Source organism: Diceros bicornis, chromosome 18 (assembly GCF_020826845.1).
Source record: "Diceros bicornis minor isolate mBicDic1 chromosome 18, mDicBic1.mat.cur, whole genome shotgun sequence".
In the NCBI taxonomy this organism is placed as follows: domain Eukaryota; kingdom Metazoa; phylum Chordata; class Mammalia; order Perissodactyla; family Rhinocerotidae; genus Diceros; species Diceros bicornis.
The window spans coordinates 28019384-28047168 of NC_080757.1; the positions used below are offsets into that span (position 1 = coordinate 28019384).

Sequence of the window (27785 nt, forward strand, 5' to 3'; positions counted from 1 at the left end):
TGCGCCTAGGCCCTAGACTGGCTCCTCAAGTTCAGCGCTAGAGCATGCGTACAGGGCTCTGTGAAGCCGAACTGTGGGCAATGAACATGCGTAGAATTATCGCCAGGAGCCAGGTACTGGCGGAAACATGCGCAGAACCCCAGCCGAAGCCTCTCTTGGGAGCTAGATCATGCGCATTTTCTGCTAAATCTTTGATAGACAGTGAGCATGCGTACCATGTCTGAAGTTGATAAATTGAATTTGAACATGCGTAATTAACCTTTCTGAATAGGAAAAAAAATACACAACAAAACTCTTCGTTTGTGGAACATGCGCATTCGTTCTCCGTAGCTTTTTGAGTTTTGAAAATGAGCATGCGCATAGTGAGAGGGTTGGCCCTCCGACATTTGAACAGGACGGAAACCGCTGGTCCTGGGGCTGTCAGTGAGTGGGGTTAATGGGGCTAGTGGGGAGAGGGAGAGTCTTGGCTTTGCTATTTATTATTTCAGTGCCCCTACAAAAGTCACATAATTTTTCAGAGCCTCAGTTTCCTTTTCTGTAAAATGAGAATAATGATACCTATTTTGCAGGGTTGCTTGAAAATTGGCTCACAAGCCACTGCTCCTTTCCAGTGCTGCATAGACCTGGTGTGAGGTCTTTATCAAAAATTGTCTCTTTTCATTGTTAAAAATAGTGAAGACTTGCTCTAATGTTTCATCTGGTTTTCTTTTTCCAAGTTTCATCTTCCTGTCCTACCTGAGCTAAACACAGTCTTTGTTATAAGTGTTACTATAGTTACCAGACCAGAAAGGTGGTTGATGGAGAGAGAGAGTCATTATTTAGAGGAGAGAAAATTAATGTTAATTAAATGTGGGATTGTTGAGCTAACTTCTGCCTTCTATGTGTCCCTGTGGTGTGAAGTGTATACTATGAATTCCTTCAACCAGCATTCATTTTATTTTATTTTGTTTTAACTGCATGCTTAGGAAAAGAGCAATTACAAATCAGATTTTGGAAACTATTGAGCTGTGTATCATTGGATTTGGGTACAGTAAACCCAAATCCCGAAACCATATAGAGAAACAGAACAAATTCCTTGAATGCTTGTCTCCTTAGACAGCGTAGCTATTTAATCTATAACACCATATACATATGTGGCATTTTAAAATTGTTTTTGTATTGATGTATATTAACACATATGGCATTTTATTTGTTCGTTATTTTTTAGTAATGTAGTGGTTCTCAGAACCTATATTTTTCTATTACAGGTTGCTCACTTTTTTCAGGAAACAGGCCTCATTTGTGTCTCAGCATGTCAATAGTAACAGTGCAACTTGGTCAGTGTGGCAATCAGATTGGTTTTGAAGTGTTTGATGCTTTATTTAGAGACTCACACTGTCCCCAGGGACTCTGCTCTAAAAGAGAGAATGAAGCGTATCAAGCATCTTGCAAAGAAAGATTCTTCAGTGAGGAGGAAAATGGAGGTATGTTTGGTCCACAGTCTCCTCCTTTACTCTGACATAACCAACCTCTTCAAGGCCAAACCCTCCAGTGTCTGAACCTCACCCCTTCCCATCTTACTAGGGAATGCTCTCTGCCCTTTGTTTCTATGTTAAGAACTTTTGCCTCTCCAGTGGCATCTTCCCCTCAGCACGTGAGCATGCTCAGAGCTCACCAGTCTAAAACCAACCAAACAAACAAATAAAACTTACCTCTTGAGTATAGCTTTTTTTCCCTTCTTATCTCTTTGCCTTCTCATCCAAGATTCTCAAAGGAGAACCCTCTTGAACCAACTATAAACCTGCTTCCTCCCTACAACACCACTGAAGCTGCTCTAAGAAAGTTTCCAGTGATCTCCTAATTATCAGATCCAGTGACTGTTTTTCTTTTCTTAATTCACTTAACTTCTTTACTGGATTTGATGACATTAACTATAAAACTCCCTCCTTAATCTCTGAACTTTTGTTCTCCAGTGGTTGCATCTCAAGCTCTCCTCTGTCTTCATTTGTGTAATTCTCTCTGGGTGATTTTAGTCCCTCTCATAATTTGCTTCATTTTTACACCAGTGACTATCAAATCTCTAGCCTAGCCTCTCTTCCAGGCTGCACACTGATTACTAGACATCTCCACCTGTATCTACCATGTACACCTGAAACTCAACCTCACCATACCCAAGGGCATTCATTATCTTTCCTTTAAAACTTAGGCTCTTATTGCCCAAAACCATCAAACATCAAGATCTGCTTAATTTACCTCCTGCATATGTCTTGAAACTGTTCTCCGCTTTCCATCTTCACTGTCATTGCCTTAGTTCTGGCTTTTGTCCTCTCTCACCTGGACTGTTTCACAATACTCCTTCTGAGTTTCCCTGCCTAGACTGTTGTATTTATCACATCTGTCCTCTACACTGGTGTATTAAAAAAGACATCTACCTGTTCCCTCCCTGCTTGAACATTTTCGCTGGTTTTGCATTGCCTAAAAGACAAATTTTAAGCTTTTTAGCATTGCATCCAAGGACTTCCAAGATCTGAGCCCTGCCCGCTTTCCATCCCTATCCATCACTTCTTCCACCCCCATCTTTAGCTTCAACAATCCTGAGTTGCTTGTTATGCCCCTGGTATTTTGTACCTCTGAATATGCTACTCCGTTAGTATGGATTTGTCATGGGTCATATCACATCATACTCTGATTGAGTGTTGATGTGTTTTATCTCTCCCTCTAGTCCTTCTAGGACTGAATTGATGTTGTCTTCATCTCTGTGTTCCCAGCACAGTACTTGGCGTATTGTAGGCACTTAATAGATGTTTGTAGACCTGACCCAGTGATCATTTTAGCCCACATTGATTCATCCTGCTTAGCAGAATGCTAGGCATTATGAACCATCTGCATGTACCTGCTGCTGCCCACCTTGATTTCTAAACAGTAAAGCAGTATGACAGATCTTTCTATCCTCAACCTTTGGGTTGTTTTTTTATTTTTTTTTTGGACCTAGAAGTTTATGCTCTGAGTTAACCCAAAGAAGACATATGAAATATTTTTCTTTTGATTCTTTTCCCTCTCTAGTTCCAATTGCCCGGGCTGTACTCGTTGACATGGAACCTAAAGTTATCAATCAAACACTATCAAAGGCTGCCCAGTCTGGCCGATGGAAATATGGCCAGCATTCATGCTTCTGTCAAAAACAAGGTTCAGGAAACAACTGGGCATATGGGTAAGAATAATTCCTCATGATTTTCTGTTTAGATACAGTTACATAGTTGATTAATACACAGTGTAGTTACAGTGGCACAGTTGATACACCGAGCACATAATCATGAAATTGCTGTTTTAAAATTTAAAGTATGACTTCACCCAGAAGAAACTCTCATTCTGTCTCACGTATGTCTGTGCTCAGGTCCACTTAATGATGAAACTTGCATCTCTTGCAGCAGTGTTTTCCACTTCTTCACTGTCATTCTGCCAACTAATTTGTTATCAATACAATATCTTTATCTGGCAGGTATTCCAGCTAATAGGGAATACAACAAGGTGGTAGTATTTCCTAGAGTTCTTTGGAAAATTCCAATTCCAATTTCTGGCTTACTTCCAGAAATTCTGGCTTAATTGGTTTTGGATGAAACCTAGATGTTGAGATTTTTCAAAGTTTCCCTAGATGATTGTAATGTGCAGCAAAGTTTGAGAACCACTGCTTTAGGAGTATTATTATGAATATTGAATATTATATTGTACCATAAACTTCCAAAACTATCTGGTAGTTGAAGTCTCCAGGTAAGTCTCCATTTTATAGGAATGGTTTATAAAAGAGAATTTTCTGTACCCAGTAAATTCACTCTCCTGGCAGTCCTGTTCACCTATTAAATATATTTAACTTGTGTATTTTAATTTTTGTCTATCAGGGTACCTGTACCTTTCATGAGCGTTAGTTCACCTCTATAGGTTTATTTATTTATTTTTTTTTAAAGATTTTATTTATTCATTTTTTTTCCCCCCAAAGCCCCAGCAGACAGTTACATGTCATAGGTTCATATCCTTCTAGTTGCTGTACGTGGGACCCGGCCCCGGGTTGGACGGAGAAGCGGTGCCTCGGGGCGCGCCCGGGATCCGAACCCGGGCCGCCAGCATCAGAGCGCGCGCACTTAACCGCTAAGCCACGGAGCCGGCCACTTCTATAGGTTTAAAAAGCCTTATTTATCCTATATCTTTCTCTCTGTATTGCATCTCTCTGGTTAAATTGAAAGGTATTTGTATTTGTTTCTTTTGCATTGCCCAGTTACTCTGTTCATGGACCCAGGCATGAAGAATCTATAATGAACCTAATCCGGAAGGAAGTCGAGAAATGTGACTCCCTGAGTGGTTTTTTTATCATAATGAGTATGGCTGGGGGCACAGGATCAGGGCTAGGAGCCTTCGTTACACAGAATTTACAAGACCAGTACTCACACTCTTTGAAAATGAATCAGATTATATGGCCTTATGGAACTGGCGAGGTATGAACATATTAATCGAAAATTTTATATTTTGTATTCTTTGCAGGTGAAATAAATGTAGGTAAAAGATTGATCTCACCCTTTCTTTGGAAATGTTAAGGTACTGCATCAGGAGTGATTATACAATATGGTACTTTCACGAACAATTCATTTAACTTTGCTTAAACTTTTCCAAATAAATGGGGTGTCCTTGTTTTTAAAAATTCCAAAGAAGACGGATGTGTATCTTCTCTTAAGAACCCATTCCTAGGGGCTGGCCCAGTGGCATAGTGGTTAGGTTCATGCGCTCTGCTTCTGCCACCCAGGGTTCACGGGTTCAGATCTCAGTCGCGGACCTACATACCACACATCAAGCCATGCCGTGGCTGCGTCCCACATGCAAAGTAGAGGAAGATTGGCACAGATGTTAGCTCAGGGCCAATCTGCCTCACAAAAAAAAAGATTAAAAAAAAAAAAAAAACCCATTCCTGGGTTAGTCCCTCTGGCTACAATATGTAAGCAAGGACCTTTACCTCATTTGGGGGTTCATGGTGTCCGTTGCCAACCTTCAAAGAATTTTCATTTCTTTCCCTTGAGAGGAAATTTCTATACAGGCCATTTTCCTGTTGATCAGCCTAGTAGGGGAAATGATAAAACGGAGGTGAGATAAGTACCATAGGCAAAGATGTAGGAAGAAAGCGTGATAGTAATAGTCACTGTTTATTAAGCCCTCACTATATGTAGGGCACTGTTCTAAGTGCTTTACTTGGATTCTATCATTAATCCTTACAGCTCTAGGAGGCTGGAGTAATAATTATCCCCATTTTACAAATGAGGAAACTGAGGCGTGGAGAGATTAAATAACTTGTCCAAGATCATATAGCTAGAAAGTGACAGAGTCAGGATTTGAACCCAGGCAGGACGCCTTTAGAATCTACCCTCCTAACCACTATTCTCTTCTGTCTTTCTTCTCTCTGACCTTTTTCTCTCCAGATTATTGTTCAGAACTACAACTCCATTTTGACTCTTTCTCACTTGTACCGATCTTCAGACGCCCTCCTTGTTCATGAGAATGATGCTGTTCATAAGATCTGTGCAAAACTGATGAATATCAAGCAGATCTCCTTCAGCGATATAAATCAAGTCCTTGCACATCAGCTGGGAAGTGTGTTCCAGCCCACTTATTCTGCAGAAGGCTCATTTCACTACAGAAGAAATCCATTAGGTATTTGTCACGCTATATATGTTATTTGTAGGAAAGTCTTGTGTTCTGAAAGCCTCAAAGTTGTTCTTCATTTGCTCCTCCCCTCTGCCTGAAGGTACACTCAGGTCTCCCTCATCTCAAAAACCTTCCTAAAGAGCTGCTTAGCTCTCCAAACTGTCTTATGGAAAAGTTTTGAGAAGTTGCTAAATTTCTTAAAAGAGTAATGGATACCGGGGCCGGCTTGGTGGCATAGCGGTTAAGTGCACGTGCTCTGCTGCGGCGGCCGGGGTTCGAATCTCGGGCGTGCATCGACGCACCACTTGTCAAGCCATGCTGTGGCGGTGTCCCATATAAAGTGGAGGAAGATGGGCACAGATGTTAGCCCAGGGCCAATCTCCCTCAGCAAAAAGAGGAGGATTAGCAGATGTTAGCTCAGGGCTGATCTTCCTCACAAAATAACAAAACAAAACACAAACAAACAAAAAAAAAAGAGTAATGAATACCCACTGACTCCATTCTTCAGGATCCTTTCTCATCTTTTTTTTTTTACAACAACTTTCAGATATAATTCACATACCATACAATTCACCCATTTAAAGTATACAATTCAGTGTTTTTCAGCATATTCACAAAGTTTTACAACCATCATTTTTCATCACCCCTTAAAGAAACCCACTGTTCTTTTTTCAGTTTATTCTTCAAGTGGTGCCTTATCAATTCAAATCATCTAGACGCAAATGACTCTGTAATCATATCCTGTAGTCCTAATCTCTTTCCCAAAATGTTGCCTATCGCAGTTTTCTTAGTTGCCTTCTGCTTCTTCAAATTTATCATGTTCTGAATGGATTCACCATTTTTTTCCTGCCTTCTCTCCCCTTCCCCATCTTCCTCAATCCTATCACCTGGATTTCTCCCACTGTCCTCATATCTCATCAGTATGCTTACACCTGTTGGTGCCATCTCTGCCATCTGTCTGCCTGCATTCTTTCCCTACTTCCCTGTCTCTGTGATACTGATTCAAAGTGTCAATATCTTTCAATTAATATTGCGTACTCTCTCTGAATACAAAGCAAACCAGTTTGTATTCTCCCCCACACACACACTTTTTTTTGGCATAAAAACAGAAGCTTACAGGGGCCGGCCCCGTGGCTTAGTGGTTAAGTGCACACGCTCCGCTGCTGGCGGCCCGGGTTCGGATCCCGGGTGCGCACCGACACACCGCTTCTCTGGCCATGCTGAGGCCGCATCCCACATGCAGCAACTAGAAGGATGTGCAACTATGACGTACAACTATCTACTGGGGCTTTGGGGGAAAAAATAAATAAATAAAATTCTTAAAAAAAAAAACAAAAAACAGAAGCTTACATCTACATGGACATACTTGTCTTAAGTGGTCCTAATCCTGCTTTCCTTCCTGTTGCCTACCTCTTCCCCCTATAGTCTGTCTTGCACACTGATCCCAAATGTGCCTCCCCAATGCACAGATCTAACCTTTGTGGTCTTTTTTTTTTTTTGTGAGGAAGATCAACCCTGAGCTAACATCCATGCCAATCCTCCTCTTTTTGCTGAGGAAGACCGGCTCTGAGCTAACATCTATGGCCAATCCTCCTCCTTTTTTAATTTTTTCCCCCAAAGTGCCAGTAGATAGTTGTATGTCATAGTTGCACATCCTTCTAGTTGCTGTATGTGGGACGTGGCCTCAGCATGGCTGGAGAAGCGGTGCGTCAGTGCGCGCCCGGGATCCGAACCCGGGCCGCCAGTAGCGGAGCGTGAGAACTTAACCGCTCAGCCACGGCGCTGGCCCCCTTTGTAGTCTTAAACGATTATTCTGTGGCTCATGCGTTACCTGCCAGATTTGTCAGAATTCCTTAGCCTGGCCTCCACACTATGTCCTGAACCCAAACTTTCTAGCTTCATCACCTACTGCCTCCTCTGCATGGATCCCCACCTCCTTTTCATCCTGTCTCCACTGTTTTCCTGCCCTGGTCTCTTTGCTTAGAGTTCCCTCTCGTTAGAAATCACTTCCTCCCTCCCTTCTTCACCTCTATTGAAACCTTACTCATCTTGCAAAGTTCAAGTCAAGTGATAATTTTTTCCATAAAGCTTTCCTACTGAGGCCTTTACCTAGAAGTAACCCTCTTTTCTCTGAACTCTTGTGGCATTATCTCTTTTAGGTAACTTAATGTTTTTTGCCTTTATTATTTCTTTGAGTGTGTTTACTTATCTTTAAAAGTAATACACACACATTTATTCAAGGAGTACAAAAGTATGCAATCAAAATTGAGTCTTCCTTCCACCACTTCCCAGATGTAACCACTGTAACTAGCACCATGTGCCTCCTTAGAGAGGGATTCTGTCATGTGCATGTTTTGTAGTCCCCACTAATTTGTAGCTTTCTTGGAGACGTGTCTTGTTAATTCTGTGCATTCCACAGTACTTACCATATTGCATATCTGCTCATTCAACCAATATTTATTGACTTCCTGTTATTTGCCAGGCACTATGCTAAATGTTGGGGATTCGGTGGGGAACCAACACAGACATTCACAATGTTCACTGTGAAAGAGAGACATTAAACAAATAATTACATCAAGAATGTATAATTAAAAACTGAGTTAAATGCTCTGAAGGAAAGGAGTCCAGTTCCAAGAAAATGTGTCATGATGAAACCAGATTTAGGCTGAAGGAGCAGAGAAGGCTGCCCTGAGGAAATAACACTTGAGCCAAGAGCTGATGAGGACTTGGAGTTGACTAAGCAAAGGGAGGGAGAATGGAATAGCGTGTGCAGAGGGAATAGCGTGTTCAAAGTCCCTGTGGCAGAAGGAAGCATGGCACATCAAGAGAGAGAAATCCGATGTCTCTAGAACACAGAGAATGGTATAGGGAATGATTGGACTTTGAGGGTGAATGGTGAACAGGGGCAGACCTTGCAGGTCCTATAAGACATTTAAAGGCTTTCTTTGTTAACCTTAGAACAGGGGAAAGCCACTGAAGCAGGTTGGTGACATAATCACTTTTAGTTTTGAAAAGATCCACTGGACTGCCTGTGGAGGGCTGATTGCAGGTTGAGTTTGCAGTCTGTTCCACTCATTCCCTGGAGAGATTGTGATGGCTTGAACTCACGGAACTGCTCTGAGAACATAAAGGCAGTTAGTTGATGGGAGCTCCCTTGACTCCAGCCACCATGTCTACAAACTTGACTGCGCTGAGCCCGCATTTGCACTTCACCTTGTGTCACAGTGGGAGAAGTGTCCTGCTCCTATCAAAAGCCAACCTCTCACTTGGGTTCTGGGTCCCATTCCCTCTCCCTTCTCAGGGGCTTGATTCCTCACTCATCTCTTATCCTTCCATGTCATTTACCTATGCCTTTTTCCTGGGTTTCTCCCAGTACAACTACTCTCTGGCATCTCTCACACTTAAAAAACCCTCCCTTGATGTCACCTCTAGTGATTGTCCCATTTCTCTGTTATTCTTTAGAACAAACATCCTCAAAGGGGTGTCTGTTCTTGTTCTCATTTCCTCACCATCTATTCACTCTTCAACCCACTCTGATTTAGTTTCTTCCCCGTTGTTTTTCTGAATTGCTTTTTATAAGTCACAAGTATGTCTACGTTGCCAAATTCAGTGGGCACTTTGCTGTCTTCATTTCCATCGGCCTCTCGGTAGAATTTGGCATGGCTGACCCCTTGTCTCCCAAGCCTCCTCTTTGTCCTTTGTGACAGTCCCTCTCTTGATTTTCCTCTTATCTCAATGACTACCTCTTTTACTCCCTCTTTTTCTCCTTTTTTTGGTTCTTCCTCCTTTTTCCGAGCTCTAAATGCTGGTGTTGGACCCTCTCCCCAGGTGACTGGGCCAGTTCCATGGCTTTAAACACCATTTGTATTCTCCAGCCTGCCCATTTCTCTCCAACTCTGACCAATTCCCCAAGCTCCAGATTTCTGTATCCACCAGCCTTGCTGACATCTGGATGTACACATTTCATGGACATCCCGAACATAATGTGTCTAGGAGAGATCTCTTGGCTTTTCCTTAGAAGCCTGTTTCTTCCTCAATCCCTCAATTGCTCAATTTTGAAAACTTAGGTCCAGATTTCTTACAATAAAGCCTACAATTGCCTCAGTTGTATGTGATCTCTCTTCCGTCTTACAGTTTCCTTTCTCTCTTGCCATTCTCCCATTGTTCACGAGCTGCAGCCTCAGGGCCTCCTCATTTTTTCTGTATAGCCCAGCTCATTCTCACCCTCCCTTGACATCACCTCTAGTCCCATTTCTCTGTTATTCTTTAGAACAAACATCCTCAAAGGGGGTCTAGTCTTACTGTCCTCATTACTTTCCTGCTCCCTCTACCAGGAATGTTCTCCTGACCATTTGCCTTTTGATCTTTCAAGTCTCAGCTCACTGTTATCTCCTTAAAATGGCCTTTCATGATTATCCTGTTTGAGAAATAAGTGCCTATAATATCATCCTGTTTCTTTCTTTCCCAGCATTTATCACTCTCTGACATTGATTTGTTCATTTATTACCTTTTTTATTCTTTGTTTCTAACCACTAAAGTAGAAGCTCCATGAAGGCAAGGCCTTGTCTGTCTCGTTCACCATTGTGTCCCCATCCTCAGAGCTGTGCCTGTCGTATAGCAGGTCCTTGCTAAATGAGACTAAACAAATGGAGATAGAGTACAGAGGATGGATTTGAGAGAGATTGGGGGGTGGCATAAAATGGACAGGACTAAGCCCTGGGTTAGATCTGAAAAATGAGAGAGAGGAGGTGTAGAGTGTAATTCATGCTCTAGGTGCCTTTGCCATATCTTCATGGAGATGTCACGTGGGCAGTTAGCTGGAGAACAGCTTACCTGGTCTTCCCACTTCCACCTTCGCCAACCCACAGCCTTTTCTTAAGTGAAGCAGCCAGACTGAACTCTGGCCTTACGGTATTTAAAAGGTTAACTCAGATCCTGTTACTCTTCTACTCAAAATCTTCCAGAGGTTTCCCATCTCTCGCAGAGTTAAAGCCAAAGTCCTTGCAGTCACATATAAGGCTTTGCTCTATCTGGCCTCCCATTACTTTCCTGATCTTATATCCTACTACTCTCTCCTTCACTCACTCTCTTCCAGACACGTTGGCCTCCACACTATTCCTCACGTATTCCTGTTGTGTGCCCCAGAGTCGCTGCATTAAGTGACCTCAGATATCCATGTGACTCCACTCAGGTGTTAGAGGAGACGTCCCCTCTCAACAAAGCATCAGCATCAATGGGCATCAGTGTTTGGGGACTGTGAATTCCTAGGGGTCCCAGTCTGCCATGTGGGGTGACTTTCTATAGCTATGTTCTGCCAGGCACAGAGAATGTAATTAGTGGGGCTGATCCAAGATTGGATTTTCACCAGAAAGATTTGTTGAAGAGACAGAGGGGTAAGAAGCTGGATAAGGAGGGAAGTGAAGAACGGGGAAGACTGATGGATTGAGAGGGCAGGAGGTCCATGGATTAGAGTCTATCTTAGTCTGTTCAGGCTGCTATAAACCATAGACTGGGTGGCTTATAAACAACATAAATTTATTTCTCACAGTTGTGGAGACTGGAAAGTCCAAGATAAGGGCACCAGTAGGTTCATTGTCTGGTGATAGACCACTTCCTGGTTCATAGATGGCCATCTTCTCACTGCGGCCTCACATGGCAGAAAGGGTTAGAGAGCTCTGTGGGGTCTCTTTTACAAGGGCACAGACTCATGCAGGCTCCACACTCATGACCTAATCACCTCCCAAAGGCCTCACCTCCTGATACCATCACCTTGGGGGTTAGGATTTCAATATAAGAATTTTGTGGGGACGCAAACCTTCAGTCCATAACAGGGTCTCAACCAGGTCTAAGAATGGTTAAGATGAGAGTAACTGAACAAGAAAGCTGGAGGGGAAAGCAGATTGTGACAATTGATCATTCATGTGTTAGTGCGCAGGAGTTATTTGCTAACTGTTTGTTTATATTCATGCTATGCAATAGAATTCAGCTCTAGATATTTTACAGAAAAGAATTCTTAGTTTAGAGGAAACTTCACTAACCATAAGATCGTTTGTGCAGCATTTTGTAGATGTTTGTGTCAAAATTTGTTCTTTTCATTAGAAGATAGGATATGAATTTGCATTCAATGTTATCATAAAATTTACATTTCATGTTATAGTAATATATTTTTCTCTCTTCTCTAAGTATTTTCTATAAATATATAAAACAGCCCTGAATGCAAAGCAATTTAGCCTTTTCTCCTTAATTCTGTTTCAGCATAAATACAAGGTATATTCCTGTCTTCAGGAATTACTAATCCTGTCTTCTTTCCTAGTAGAATTTGATGCTAACAGTTTCTAATTATCATTTGGCCAGATTAAATAAATCTAGGAAAATAGATCTAGGAAAATTTCTTTTTTTTTTTTTGATGAGCAAGATTTGCCCTGAGCTAATATCTGTGCCATTCTTCCTCTATCTTATGTGTGGGTTGCCACCACAGCATGGCCACCAACAAGTGGTGTAGGTCTGTGCCTGGGAACTGAACCTGGGCTGCCGAAGCAGAGCGCACCGAACTTAACCACTAGGCCACGGGGCTGGCTCTACTAGGAAAATTTCTAAAGGAATATTAACACAGAATGACAATAAAAGCGTATTAGATTGCATGCTTACTTTGTTTTCCTGGGGTTTAGCTAAGTATTTCGTTCACATTTCCAGTTACTTAGCTTCTGTACTCTTGTTTCCTTTTTGGCAAAGCATGTTTTATCACTTATGCTAAAACAGGCGCCAAAATGAAGCAAATATGTGGTCTGTAATGGACATTGACTCTGAAATTTTATTTATATTTTAAAGTTTAAGCAATTCTGGCCTTGGAAGAGAAAACACATTTGGCCCCCAAAACCGTCAAATCATGGCTGTGTGGAGGCCAATGGGAACAATGTGAAATTTTAAAATTTAGTCGCGATTTTTTTTTTCTTTACAGGAGATTTAATGGAGAATTTAGTTCCCCATCCTGAATTCAAGATGCTGGGTGTGCGTAACATTCCTCAAATGTCTGAGAACTCACTGGCGTACAGCACATTTACTTGGGCTGGCCTCCTCAAGCATTTGAGACAGATGCTCATTTCTAATGCGAAAATGGAAGAAGGTAAAGGGTATTTTAAAAATATGCAGCCCACAAGGTGGGAAAAATGCCTGTACTGGAGTTGTCAATATAAACTGGCTTGGGTCACTTGAAATAATGGTCCCTTCTTCTGGCCAGGGAGGCTCCTGCAGAAACTCACCAGGACATCCCAGGAGGGCTTCTTAATTTTATTTTATTTTTTTTCCCCCAAAGCCCCAGTAGATAGTTGTATGTCATAGTTGCACAGCCTTCTAGTTGCTGTATGTGGGACACGGCCTCAGCATGGCCGGAGAAGCGGTGCGTTGGTGCACGCCCGGGATCCGAACCCGGGCCGCCTGCAGCGGAGCACATGCACTCAACTGCTAAGCCACGGGGCCGGCCCCTCCAGGAGGGCTTCTTAATCACACAGTTTCATTTCCCCCCAAAATTTCAGATGATTGTGACATTTATTTTTATTTTTTTTGTTGAACATTTTGTTGTGTTATATGACCATAGTTTTTAAAAAATCAAGTACGTAGTCAAAACTCATTGAACTGTATACTTAAATCTGTATATTGCATTGTATGTAAATTATATCTCAGCTTTTTTTAGAACTCAAGTAATTTCCAGTATGAATTTATAGTGAGGAAAAGATCAGTCCCCTGTCCTATACTTCCCCACTGCCCAGCTGAAACTACATTCAGTGTTTTTAGCTGTTTCTTCTGGAATTTACCTCCATATTTCTAAATATCTTGCTTATACTGTTGTTTTATTTTCCAGGTGTAGATATTATCAATAGCCTTCCTAATGTGAAACTTGAGGATTAAATCTTACACCCCCTCTACACACACACACACACACACACACACACACACATATGCACACACGCATGCACACAAGTACACACGTCATCTCCCTTCTTTCTCCCAGTATAGTTATTACATACTTTTGGGTTAGATCAGTTTTCAGTGTTTATAATACTTTTGCTATATAAATATTATTCACAGTTGAGTGGTATACTATATACACAGGTTACATTTTATTTCATGTACAGTTTATTTCTTCCTCCTAGAGTTAATAATTATATTTATTTGGTCGATATTCTATGTACCTATCACTAATCTATCCCTAAACTTCCGTAAAAATGAGCCCTTTCTCAACATGTTCAAACCCGTTGGTAATCTATTACTTTCATTATCTGCTTGGAGATGTCCCTTTAGCAGCCCTTCATTCTCCTCTCCAGTCTGCACTGGTTGCTCCCCAGGCTTGATAAGCAGCCAGCACTGGCATCTCTGCCTCATTCTGTATTCTGTCCTCTGTTTCCTAGATTTCACATCTTCCACTTTTTTCCTTTATTCCCTCATATTAATAGACCATACCCTCCAGGAGCTTCCTAAGAAAGACTACAGGGAAGGTAAAAATTTTAAGGCTGCAAATGTCATTATTCTGCCCTTACATTTAATTGATAGTTCGGCCAAGTATAGGATTTCAGGTTGGGAATCATTTTTATCCGAAGTATTTGGGTATTTCGAAGTATTTCGCAGGCGTTGCTTCCAGTGTTGCTGTTGAAAAGTCCCACGTCAATCTGATTTCTACTCCCGTTTTGTTCTCTCTTGCATCTTTTAGGATTTTCTCTTTGTCACTAGAATTCTGGACTTCCTTAGTTTGGATCTTTCATTTATCTTGGTAGAATATAAGATTTATGAGGGCAGAGATTTTTGTCTGTTTTGTTTACTGCTGTATCTTCAGAGCCTGAAACAGTGGCCCAGCATGTCATGTGGCTGAGGCCAGAGCCTCACTGGTTTGGCCTTTTCTGAGCGGAAACCTTCTATGATGGAGGGCGCACTCCCCCTGCTGCAGGGGGTGGGGACGGCTCTGGGACTCTCACTGCTTCTCATACAGATTTTTAATTTTTAATTAATTCTCCTGTTTCTTCCTCTTTTTTTTTTTTTTTTTTTTGGTGAGGAAGATCAGCCCTGAGCTAACATCCTTGCTAATCCTCCTCTTTTTGCTGAGGAAGACCGGCTCTGAGCTAACATCTATTGCCAATCCTCCTCCTTTTTTTGTCCTCAAAGCCCCAGTAGATAGTTGTACGTCATAGTTGCACATCCTTCTAGTTGCTGTATGTGGGACGCGGCCTCAGCATGGCCAGAGAAGCGGTGCGACGGTGCGCGCCCGGGATCCCAACCTGGGCCGCCAGCAGCGGAGCGCGCAAACTTAACCCCTAAGCCACGGGGCCGGCCCTGTTTCTTCCTCTTTTAAAAGTGCGTGGTCTGCTTCCAGGACCTCCACTGTGGGCAGAAGCTTCAGCTTTCCCTGGTTACTAAGTCAGTAACCACTATTGTTTTTTTTTTTATTGCTTTCATACTTCCAAAATTTTGTTGCCATTATCTTGTTTCCCATTCCCTTTTTTCTTGTTTATGCCTTTAAAAAGAATCCCTGTACTGTCTTGTTAATGAGATTTGGGGAAAGAGTGGCAGTAAACTGGTATGTTCAGTCTGTCATGTTTAACTGGATATCACTACTATGTATTATTTTAGTAGTATATATTTTACCACAAATTACAATAACTTTCAATACTGTGAAAGTGGATTTCCTCTACATTTACTTGTATACCTTATGGATTTTAGATTATAGTGCTTGAGGTTTGGAAATAAGTAGAAAGTTCACATCTTAAAGTAACGCTTTCCCAATTTTTTTGCCATAGTACCTGTTTTTCTAGCAATACCTGTTAATATCTCAAGGAACACAATGTTCCTCAGGGTAGTGTGAGACATGCTGCTCTGAGCTCTCTTAGATCAATAAACTGCAGTTGGCTTAGTCATTTTCCCATGCAGGACATTAGAGTGGCAACATTTTTCACAGTTGTAGATAGAGCTTTGAGCATATAAATATTTTCATATATATATTAATATATGAACGATACATATGAATAAATATATTTATATCACTAACCAGGTTGAAGGATATAGTTTTAAAACTCTTCATATGCTCAGACTGCTCTGTGTGAAGATTGACCCCATTAATATCGCCATCAGCGATGTATCTATTTCCACGTGTCCGAGCAACAGGCGGCGTGAGTGATCCAAGAGGGAGCCAGGGAGATGTTACAATGTCTTTTATGACCCAGCTTTGGAAGTCACACACCATCATTTCTGCAACATCCTTTTGGTTCTTAAGGTCAGCCTATCCCATGTGAGAGGGGACCACACAAGGGCCTGAATACCCTGAACCATTGGGGTTCATCTTGGAGGCTGGCTACCACTCTCTGCCCTCTGTCCCATAATGAATCATGTCCTCCTATATGCAGAATGTACTTAACCCCTCCCAAGGTCCCCAAAAGTTTTTTCCCATTAACACATCAGCCTAAAGTCCAGAATCTTGTCATCTAAAAGCAAGTGTGGATTTATACTTCTCAGGTGAGATTTCTTGAGTATAGCTCTTTGAGTGTAGTTCCCCTCTTCCCAGCAGACCATGGTGGAACAAGCATAGGATAACTGGTAGATACCGCTTTCAAAAGGGTAAATGGAGGGCCGGCCCCATGGCTTAGCGGTTAAGTGCACGCGCTCCGCTGCTGGCGGCCCGGGTTCGGATCCCGGGAGTGCACCGACACACCGCTTCTCCAGCCATGTTGAGGCCACGTCCCACATACAGCAACTAGAAGGCTGTGCAACTATGACATACAACTATCTACTGGGGCTTTGGGGGGAAAAAATAAATAAATAAAAAATTTAAAAAAAAATAAAAAAGGGGGCAAATGAAAGGCACACGGGGGTCATTGGTCCATAACGATTCAGCAGGGTACATGCTGGCAGTTTCTTGATTAAAATGTAAGGCCTGGGAATAATTTTCCATGGCTTTTGGCTTGGCCTTCTGAACCAAGCTAAATTATAATTTTACTTGTTTATTTATTTTTAAGTTTTATTTAAGACATTTTATTTTAACATTTTATTTTATTGATTTATTTTTGCTTGTTTGGATTAATTTATGCATGTGAGAACTAGAGAGTCAGAGTTCTGAGGGTATATATAAACAGACTTCTTAAAAAAAACTGGCATCACATTACATGTATTTTTTTGTTCTGCAATTTTTTTTCAAGGTAACATATTTTACGGCTTTCTTTCCAATTCAATACATTAGACATGCCTTATTCTTTTTAATAGCTACATAGTTTTCTACTATATATGTGCTGTAATTTATTATATGCACAGAGACTAAAGAGTCAGGTAATTCTACAAAGCTGGTTGTTAAAACTCTCGGTCCATAACCTTCTTCTATTTTCTCCTTCCCAGAGGCAACCATTTTTCAAAACTCTTTTGCTGGTTCTTTTTACTGTTTTTATTTATTCACTGCCATTTATTGATTTTTCAGTTATTTAGGTATTACCTATTTACTTCCCAAGTGGAGGGTTAGGATTCGGCTTTTTGCCCACACTGGCCCCTCGGCCCAGCAAACACCCTTCTGTCTCCTCCTCCTTCCAATGTAGTAGCGTCATCATTGGGTTAAAGCAGTATTCAGCTTTACCTCATCATGACCAAGTACATGCTGTTCACAGCTGAGCCACGTAGTATCCTGTGATTACTTTTCCTTTCCTGTATAATTTTTTATTTTCTTTGGAGTTAATAATTGCCTTGCTTTCTTGTTTGCTTACTTTTTCTATGCACCTGTCAATTTTTCAACCCAAATGTTTCTCTACTTGTCTAAATGTTTTCTGATATATTCAAGTATTCTATCAGTTTTATCTTCTTTAAGAAATCTCTCCTAGAGCCCTCTGACCTGCTTCAATCTAGACTTTTTGCCCCCTCCACCCAGTGTGCATTTGTCATCCTGGATATTCTCTTTGCCTGTCTCCTGTGTTGGGTATTCTGCTTAAAGGATTTAGACAAAGCCCAGTGATCTGGGGGAAGTTGAGGGAGAGGCCATGGCTTTCCTGGTTTTCACTTGATCTCTGGTTTCAGTATGTACCCTGCCCTTAACTCTGCCTGGTATTCTCCAGACCAGAGACCCTCAATCATATTCTCTCCAGAAAATAAACCTTTAGTTTTCTGCTAGAGTAGGGAAGAGGCAGCCATCATGGTAAACAGACAAGTTTAGCAACATTCCTTAAGCAGGAGTCAAAGGTAGATGTGCTCTACATGATTGTAAAGCCAGTTTAAAAGCCAACAACTTAGTGTTTTCGCAGATTCCGTGAAGGAATGCTGCATCACTGATGTTCTGGAGGCACAGAGGACAATATTGTGTGAAAAAATATGGGCATCATTAATGCTGAGTACAAAAAATGAGAAAGTCACTGAATGTGAAAACACTTTTGGAAAACCTTAACCAATTTATTTTGTTATATATCTTTTTATGTCTGCTCAAGAATGATATATGATTTTTAAAAATATAAGTCTAATTTAAAAGAACTTTCAATACGTATACAATTTAATAGTCTAAGTGAATAATTTGACAACAATTTTTTTCTTATAATCAATGGTGTCCTAGACGGAAGGAAATATATTATTATGGATCTATACCCCTTTTTTATTAAAAAGATTGCACATATTTTTGTCCATCATTTTTGTCTTTTGTATGTCATTTTTCACCATATGGAAGTTTTACATTTTTATGTGAGCAAACCTGTAAATCTTCCTTTATAGATTCTGAGTCTTGCCTATCCCAAAGATATAAAAATATTCTCTATTATTTCCCAGTATTTTTTATAGTTTTATGTTTAGTATTTAAATAAATAAATAAATTATTTATTTATTTTTTGGTGAGGAAGAGTGGCCCTGAGCTAACATCTGTTGCCAATCTTTCTCTTTTTGCTGAGGAAGATTGGCCCTAAGCTAGCATCTGTGCCAATCTTCCTCCATTTTGTATGTGGGACGCCTGCCACAGCATGCCTTGATGAGTGGTGTGTGGGTCCACGCCCGGGATCTGAACCCATGACCCCTGGGCCGCCAAAGCGGAATGCACGAACTTAGCCACTATGCCACCATGCCGGCCCCTATTTTTATTTTTGATAATGCCTTTTTGTTACTTACTTCCTTTCCCATATTAAATTTTATTTGCTTAGCTTTTTCGTTTTCAAACATTTTTGAACAGAGTGATAAATTATCTAACAAGTTCAGCTTTGATAGCATAAGTTTTTAATAGTTTTACTGAGGTATAATTTGCATACCATATACTTCACCTAGTATAAGAGTACAATTCAATGAATTTTTAGTAAATTTACAGAGTTGTGCAACTGTGATCACAAGCCAGTTTTAGAACATTTCCATTACTCCAGAAAGTTCACTTGTGTCCATTTGCAGTAAATCAATCCCCATTTTTTTTTTTTTTGTGAGGAAGATCAGCCCTGAGCTAACATCCATGCTAATCCTCCTCTTTTTGCTGAGGAAGACCAGCTCTGAGCTAACGTCTATTGCCAGTCCTCCTCCTTTTTTTCCTTCCCCAAAGCCCCAGTAGATAGTTGTATGTCATAGTTGCACATCCTTCTAGTTGCTGTATGTGGGATGCAGCCTCAGCATGGCCGGAGAAGCGGTGCGTTGGTGCACGCCCGGGATCCGAACCCGGGCCACCAGTAGCGGAGCGTGCACACTTAACCACTAAGCCACAGGGCCGGCCCTCAATCCCCATTTTTATTTCTAGCCCCAAACAACCACTGATGTACTTTCTGTCTCTGTAGATTTGCCTATTTTGGACATTTCATATAAATGGAATTATACAACATATAGTCTTTTGTGTCTTTTTTTTTTTTTTTTTTTTGTGAGGAGATCAGCCCTGAGCTAACATCCGCCAATCCTCCTCTTTTTTTTTTCGCTGAGGAAGACGGCCCTGGGCTAACATCAGTGCCTATCTTCCTCCACTTTATATGGGACGCCCCCACAGCATGGCTTACCAAGCAGTGCGTCGGTGTGCGCCCGGGATCCGAACCAGCGAACCCCGGGCCTCCGCAGCGGAGCGCGCGCACTTAACCGCTTGCGCCACCGGGCCGGCCCCTTGTGTCTTTTTTTTTAATAATTTTTTTTTTTTTTCCTGTGGAAGATCAGCCCTGAGCTAACATCCATGCTAATCCTCCTCTTTTTGCTGAGGAAGACCGGCTCTGAGCTAACATCCACTGCCAGTCCTCCTCCTTTTTATCCCCAAAGCCCCAGTAGATAGTTGTATGTCATAGTTGCACATCCTTCTAGTTGCTGTATGTGGGACGTGGCCTCAGCATGGCCGGAGAAGCGGTGCGTCGGTGCGCACCTGGGATCCGAACCCGGGCCACCAGCAGCGGAGCACGCGCACTTAACCGCTAAGCCACAGGCCGGCCCTAGTCTTTTGTGTCTTATTTCTTTCACTTAACATAATCTTTTTGAGGTTCATCCATATGTAGTATATGTCAGTAGTTCAATCCTTTGTGTTGCTGAATAGTATTCCACTGAATGGATATGCCACATATTGGTTATATATCCAACAGTTGGTGGACATTTAGATTGTTTTCACTTTGTGGCTATTATGAATAATGCTGCTATGAACATTTGTGCAAGTCTTTGTGTGGACATGTTTTCAATCTTTTGAGTGTATACCTAGGAATAGCATTGCTGGGTCAAAGGGTAAGTCTATGTTTAACCTTTTAAAAAACTGCTAACCTCTTTTCCAAAGTGGCTGCACCATTTTACATTCTCACAAGCAGTTAAAGAGGATTTTAGTTTTTCCACATCTTTGCCAACATCTGATATTGTTAGTCTTTTTGACTATAGCCATTCTAATAGGTGCGAAGTAGTGTCTCCCTGTGGTTTCAATTTGCATTTTCCTAATAGTGATATTGAGCATCTTTTCAGGTGCTTATTAGCCATTTGTTTATCTTCTTTGGTGAAATTTCTATTCAAACATCTTCCCAATTTTTAAACTGGCATGTTTGTCTTATTATTATTGAGTTTAGTGTGCCAAAATTTTTGATTTGTTGTATTTCTATTTTTGTTGAAAATCAATCTTTTACCAGCACTGAATTTTATCTCTATCCTGTGTATAATTTCGATATGCTAGTCAATTTTCAATCCTATTTTTTTTGTATTTCTACATCCCTTAACATTTTTGTGTATATTTTGTTTGTTTGTTCATAAAGGTATATACAGTAAAGTTTAGGCTTTTTAGGTGTATAGTTCTGTGAATTTTGACAAACTTATACAGTGTGTAACTACCACCACAATTGAGATAGCATATTTCCATCATCGCAAAAAGTTTCCTCATACCCCTTTGTAGGCAGTCTCTTCCCTCCACCCCTGGCCCCTAGCAACTCCTGATCTCACTTTCATTCCTATGGTTTTGCCTTTTCCAGAATGTCCTATAAATGAAAATCATACAGTATGTAATCTTTTGAGTCAAGCTTGTTTCACTTAGCATAATGCTTTTGAAATTTATCCATGTTGTTACGTGTATCAGTAGTTAGTTTCTTTTTATTGCTGAGTAGGATTCCATCATATGCACCTACCACCATTCTTCAATATTCAATGAAGAATATTTCATGCCCTTTTTAGGATTGAGTAGTTGGAATCACTTTAGGTCAACCAGATAAGAATTTTTAAACTTTTAGCAGAAAAAAACAACTTCTACATATCAAATAAAAATTTATGTAAATTACACATACTATAATATATTTTCCCCTTCTTGTTCAAAGCCATTTATAAAATCTCTTGCTTTTTTTCCTTTTGGCAGGTATTGACTGGCAGGTACGGCCTCCTGTATCACGACTTCCTACTCTTGGTAAAATGTCTCTCAACAAGGAGCTTCATTTTAACACTTCCATTGCTAACTTGCTCATCCTTCGTGGGAAAGATGTGCACAGTGCAGATCTGGGTAAGCAGAAGTTAATGTGAAAATTAAGATGAATATTTTGCACATGTACGTGGTACACACGGTAAAAAAAAAAAAAGTCCTTGAATTTATTCTTAGAGAAAGGAAAATAACAACTATGTGTTTTAGTAGCAAAATGTAACCATTGTATCAGTTAATATGTGACTGGACACCAAAATAGAAGTGGTTTAAACAAGATAAAAGTTTAATTCTTTCTTCCTGAATCTGGTTGCTCTGTGGTCCTCACCTTGTGGCTTCCTCCTTCTAGTCCAAAACATCTGTTTGAGCTTCAGCCATCAGATCACATAGGAATGAGCAAAGAAGGGCAAGCCGCCTCCTCCTAGGATCACACACCACACTTGTTTTTACATCTCTGATGGGGACTGCGTCCTATGCCACACCTAGTTGCAAGGGTGGCGATGAGCACAGTTAAAATTTGGGGGTTCTATTACTAAAGAAGAAGGGGAGAACGCATGTTGTGGAACTAGGGGTCTCTGTGACAGCATTTTGTTACAAAATTTTCAGGAAGTTTAAAGAGAAGTACTCTTATTAATAAGCTTTGTGTTTCTATGGCAGGTGTCTAGGTTTATATTATCCTTATTTGATGCTTTCAGCAGTATCAAATTGGCTGCATCTAGCTGTGATATAAAGAAAACCTGTAATACCCCTTAATAAAAAGCTAGTAATAATTAAAAAGAGATCATTTCAAGTCAATCAGATGGTATACTTTCTTCATATTCTTCATTTTAGATTTTAAAATAAGAGAATTAATAAAAGGTATATAAAGTAAGCGAACTTCCAAAAATTTACACATAGCAAATGACACAGGTACATAGAGGTGTTCTTGCAGAGATATTCATTGCAATATCTTTCACCCTAACAAAAATATGGAAACAACCTAAATGCCCGACAGTAGGAAATGTGTCCAATAAATTATGGTATATTCATATAAAGAGCCTTTAAATATGAGTAATATTTATTGACATGGAAAAGAGGTTCACAACATATTGGTGAATGAAAAATGCTGATTACAGAAGAGCATAGGAATCACATAGGAATGAGCAAAAAATATAAAATTATATATACAAGAGAGTCTGCAAAATGTTCATAGTCATTATCTCTGGGTGGTGGTATGTCAGCTGTTCAGTTGACTTTTAAATTTTCTTCTTAATACTTTTCTTTTTTTCTTTGTTTTTGTTTTTGTGAGGAAGATCAGCCCTGAGCTAACATCCATGCTAATCCTCCTCTTTTTGCTGAGGAAAACCGGCTCTGAGCTAACATCTATTGCCAATCCTCCTCCTTTTTTTTTTTTTCCCCAAAGCCCCAGTAGATAGTTGTACGTCATAGTTGCACATCCTTCTAGTTGCTGTATGTGGGTCGCGGCCTCAGCAGGGCCGGAGAAGCGGTGCGTTGGTGCGCGCCCAGGATCCGAACCCGGGCCGCCAGTAGCAGAGCACACACACTTAACCGCTAAGCCATGGGGCCGGCCCCTTAATACTTTTCTGAATGGTGTGAATTATTACTTTTTTTATGATGAATATGGTTCATTTATCCAAAAGCAATATAAAGTTAGTTTTAAAAGGCAAAACAAAAGGAGATTTCTGGTGAAATGGATAAGAAAATATCCATTTATTAATTTGTTTCCAAAAGTAATGATTTATGATGTAAACAATGGCTTTTGTTGTGTTACTCTAGGAGGATTTAAAGATCCAGCTCTCTATACTTCCTGGTTAGAGCCTGTTAATGCTTTCAATGTGTGGAAAACCCAGCGATCCTTTAACAAATATGAGAAGTCTGCAGCATTGGTCACCAATAGCCAGTTCTTAGTAAAACCACTTGATAAGATTGTGGGCAAAGCATGGAATATGTTTGCTTCAAAGTAAGTAAAAAAATAAATCTACAAACCTTTCTCATCTTAGGCAGATAATATAATGTTAAAACACCAGGCAGGGGCCAAGCCATGTGGCGTAGTGGTTAAGTTCGCATACTCCGCTTTGGTGGCCCAGGGTTCATGGGTTCCTGGGCATAGACCTACGCACTGCTTATCAAGCCATGCTGTGGCGGCGTCCCACATATAAAATAGAGGAAGATTGGCAACAGATGTTAGCTCAGGGCTAATCTTCCTCACACAAACAAAAAATACCGGGCAGGACCTAGAGTGTCTTAGTCTGTTTGGGCTGCTCTAACAAAAATAGCATAGACTGGGTAGCTTATAAGAAACAAATTTATTTCTCACAGTTCTGGAGGCTGAGAAGTCTAAGATTAAGGTGCTGGCAGCTTTGATGTCTGGTGAAGACCTACTTCCTGGTTCATAGGTGATGTCTTTTCACTGTGTCCTCAAATGGCAGAAAGAGAAAAGGAGCTTTCATGGGCCTCTTTTATAAGGGCACTAATCCCATTCATGAGGGCTCCACCCTCATAAACTTATCACCTCCCAAAGGCCTCACCTAATACCATCACCTTGGGGGTTAGGACTGCAACATATGAATTTTGGAGGAACACAAACATTCAGTCCATAGCATGGAGTAAGCACGGCTACCACTTACCACTTAGGCATGAGACTTTGGGCATGTTACTTCAGGCTTCATTTCCCCATCTGTACAATGGATCCAAACTGAGAGGGTATGGGGTGAGGATTAAATGAGATAATTATGTAAAAAATACCTAGTACAGTGCCTGACTAGTAAATGCTCAATAATTGTTCGATATCATTATTATTGTTGACTAAATGAATAGTTTCTAAATGAAATGAAATTAAAGTAGAAATTTCATTATAAGGCAGGGACAGTAAGATAGTTTTCCAAAATAAGATCCTTGGAAGAATGGAAGAGATCCTGATCTTGCTCAGTGAGAAATACTGTGTTCAACTCCACTCGATACTAAGAACTGTCTACTTGATACTAAGAAATGTGTTATCAGGTTTCTTGACCTCTGCCACAATTATTTAATGTCAAAGGAAAATTTCTCAAATGATTGGACAACGCCTCTACTTTGATTAGCTAGGGTTCCCAAGGCACCCTCTCCTCCTGGGCGTTCCATAAACCCTCACTCCCCAAGGCTGGGAACTCTCTGTGCTTTTCTGGTATCGTTCTCTTCCCACTCTCATTAAATGGTAGCAGCCATTATTACATCAATTTAATTCATGTCTGCCCTTGATATTCTTTTTAACATGACTTTTCCCACCTCAGAACATTCTGGGGGTAGGGAGCATGAAGAGGACCACCTGGCATAACTACACATTAAATGTCTGAAAAAAACTTGGGAGGCTTCGCTTCATTGCTAGAACTGGAGCAATGTGTTTCTACGGTTTGAAGCCTTAGATAAAACTTCCCAGGCACTTTTTAGAGTTTGCATTGAACCCGGTTATCTCCTCTAGGGTGTGGAATAGGTGCTGAGTGGACAACCAAATCTGAACGTGCTTCTTTTTCCTGTGTGCTTCTTATTGTCACTCTCTTGGACACTACAAAGACAGGGAGCTTGCATAAACTTTGAAAATTTGCTACTCTTTGGAGTAAATACTGAAGCAAATATAAGACTTTTAAGAAATTCTGCCATTGTCAAATGTTCACGAGCTAGGAAAAGTCTATTTATTGTTTGATTTTGAGAGTTCTTCATCTGCCTGAGATTTTTTATTTTACATTTTCTTTCACCAGAGCCTACGTTCATCAGTACACAAAATTTGGAATTGAAGAAGAGGACTTTTTGGACAGTTTCACATTGTTAGAACAGGTTGTTTCCAGTTATTGCAACCTCTGATCTTAAACAAAGGGGAAAAAGTAACAAGTCATTTTTGGACTAAAATATTTTCAATACTACTTTCTCTGTAAGGTTTTCAAAGTTCTGTCTGCTAAGGTAACAAAGTCGAATGCTGATTCCTTCTGCATACTATAGCCACAGAAAAGGAGGAAAACCTTTTAAATGGAGAATAGCATGTTTTCAATGAAAACATCTACCTGGTATTTTCATTTGTAAGAAAAAAAATTGATGCTTCTGTAAAGAACTTGGGAAACAGTTTGCTGAGATATTAGAACTCTGAAACTATCCAATAAAGGGAATATTCTGTTTTGTCCCCTTGTTCCTATATCTTCCCTCTTTATTCCAAAAAGGATCACTAAATATGAGCTTAGCTTTCACAGCACAATTTTAAGCTCAGAAAGTTCAGTACTGTATTTAAATATATTAATCTTTGAAGTGAATGCTTTGAACCACAAGAGGGAGCTGTTGTCAAATGCTACAGTGTGAACATCTGCTTCAAATATTTTATTCTATAATAGGGTAAGATTTTCCACTTTAAGCAGCTATTTAAAAATAAATGTCAGGATTTTGTTAATAAATGTATATCACGTTTAAATACAAAAGTAAGTAAGTAAATGTTTAGTTTGTTTGTTTTTCTTAAATTTTGTGGGGCATCAGAAAATTGGGTCAGGCGCCGGCCCTGTGGCTTAGCGGTTGAGTGTGCGCGCTCCGCTACTGGCAGCCCTGGTTCGGAACCCCAGGAACACACCGACGCACCGCTTCTCCGGCCGTGCTGAGGCCGCGTCCCGCATACAGCAACTAGAAGGATGTGCAACTATGACATACAACTATCTACAATAGATGTTAGCTCAGAGCCGGTCTTCCTCAGCAAAAAGAGGAGGATCAGCATGGATGTTAGCTCAGGGCTGACCTTCCTCACAAAAAAAAAAAAAAGAAAGAAAGAAAATTGGGTCAGTTTTTCCCTTAGATCTTAAAATCCCAGAGCAGAAACTGATTTTATTCAGCTAGTGCTTTAAAATTACTTACAGGTATTTAGCTAGTGTGGAAAATGGTTATACGTTTTGCAGTAAAAGGGGTAAGAGCTTTCACCAAAGTTTCGCTAAGTTGAGAAAATTCTCACCAAGGGAAATACTGTGCTTGATGACACTGACGCATACAGATGTGGGTTTCACTCAGAAGGACAAACACACTTGGAAATTGGCAACTGAGTTTGAGGGGAATGGTGTATTTCAATACGACACATCACATGCAATGTCTTAGCACATGTTAAATGGGAAACAAATAGGAACATTTGCCCCTTCTGCCAAATCTACCAGTGGTAACTTATTTTTATATGGAAAAATGACAGTTCACAACTTCACTGGTTTCTTCCTTTTCTTTCCATATGGCAATGATTACCTTTTTGCTGTTTTTCTTATCAACTGTTGCTATGATTTAAAATACCGAACCATATCTTATTTCTAAGGAATGTAAAAAGTGGTCTGTTGAGCTGCTAAAAGGCACACCCCACTGCTGCATTTTGTTAACCCAAGTATACTTGAAACATAATTAGATCATAATTTTTATAAAACAAAGTTAAAAGTAACTGTTTAGCATTGAAGAGATCCAAAGACTGAGACAATTTTTCAAACTAAACCAGCATTAATGAAGATCTGTAACTGAATTATCTCACCGGGAGTTAAGCTGATTCTGAGGAACCTTGCTAGAAGTTAAGCTTAAAGAAAGTCATAAATTGACGTCATTTTGTTTGAGAAGGGAATTCATGAGGTACCAAGGGGGACGAGTATATTTCTAATTTGGCAACTCATGGAAATCAATGGCGGGTGAATATTAGAAGTAAATCTCAACTAGACAGAGCTGTGTGTCCATTTACTTATGTGAGTTAACCCTTTTTTTATGATCCACAACTGCATTATTTGATATGTGTGGATACCTAAATATTTGCAAACTTGTTTTAAACATTAACATGGAAAATATTTTTTGCTTGTCTATTGGGAATAATATAAAATTTTTGCTAAGGGAGTTGTGATTTTAACTTAAAAATTAACACAAGAAGCTGATGCAAAAGCTTCAAGATAAGGGGTGGCGTTGGAAACGTACCTTGATTTGTGTGGAGAAAATGATCAATCATTAGAATCCTAACTTCCTGGGCATAGAGATCCAGAAGCTTTGATATGTAATTTCTTAGATTACTGGGTAACTGGCATACTATGTTGTCACTCAGACATTATCCCACAGAGCCAGGATGCACCCCTATGGGCAGGGAATACAGTGTAAATTCAAACTGCTGCTTATTTCAAGCCTTTTCACTCTCCCCCATTTGTGCTTTTCTCAAGAGCTCTTTAAACTGTAGAACCTGTTTCCTCCCATTCATTCCCTCTTGTTTCTAGCTTTCGGTCCCCCTCCCCCCAGTATTATCCAGTCTATCTGCAGTGTCTTTCTTTTTTGTTTTTTTGTGAGGAAG

At 40.4% G+C, this 27785-nt stretch overlaps 1 protein-coding gene across 5 annotated transcripts; it reads left to right on the top strand.

The window, feature by feature from the left end:
- The first annotated feature begins 9 nt into the window (after window positions 1-9).
- TUBD1 (tubulin delta 1) lies at window positions 10-25965 on the top strand. Of its 5 annotated transcripts, none has more exons than XM_058560505.1 (9): window positions 10-113; window positions 1248-1463; window positions 3043-3190; window positions 4250-4466; window positions 5439-5670; window positions 12623-12787; window positions 21428-21568; window positions 23261-23444; window positions 25219-25965. In XM_058560505.1, the coding sequence occupies exons 2-9, from the start codon at window positions 1292-1294 to the stop codon at window positions 25319-25321; spliced, it is 1362 nt and encodes a 453-aa protein (XP_058416488.1). In that variant the 5' UTR covers window positions 10-113; window positions 1248-1291; the 3' UTR covers window positions 25322-25965. The 5 variants fall into 5 exon arrangements, with proteins under 5 accessions (XP_058416488.1, XP_058416491.1, XP_058416487.1 ...); XM_058560504.1 differs by lacking the exon at window positions 10-113 and adding an exon at window positions 159-423; XM_058560506.1 differs by lacking the exon at window positions 10-113 and adding an exon at window positions 563-633.
- The last annotated feature ends 1820 nt before the right edge of the window (window positions 25966-27785 follow it).

What these genes read in the sequence shown, in the direction of transcription:
- TUBD1 (XM_058560504.1), top strand. Translation starts at nt 348, where the DNA reads ATGAGCATGCGCATAGTGAGAGGGTTGGCCCTCCGACATTTGAACAGG. An exon ending in CGCTGGTCCTGGGGCTGTCA is followed by an intron (nt 424 to 1,247) that starts GTGAGTGGGGTT and finishes TTTCTATTACAG; the next exon opens with GTTGCTCACTTTTTTCAGGA. An exon ending in TGGAATATGTTTGCTTCAAA is followed by an intron (nt 23,445 to 25,218) that starts GTAAGTAAAAAA and finishes TTCTTTCACCAG; the next exon opens with AGCCTACGTTCATCAGTACA.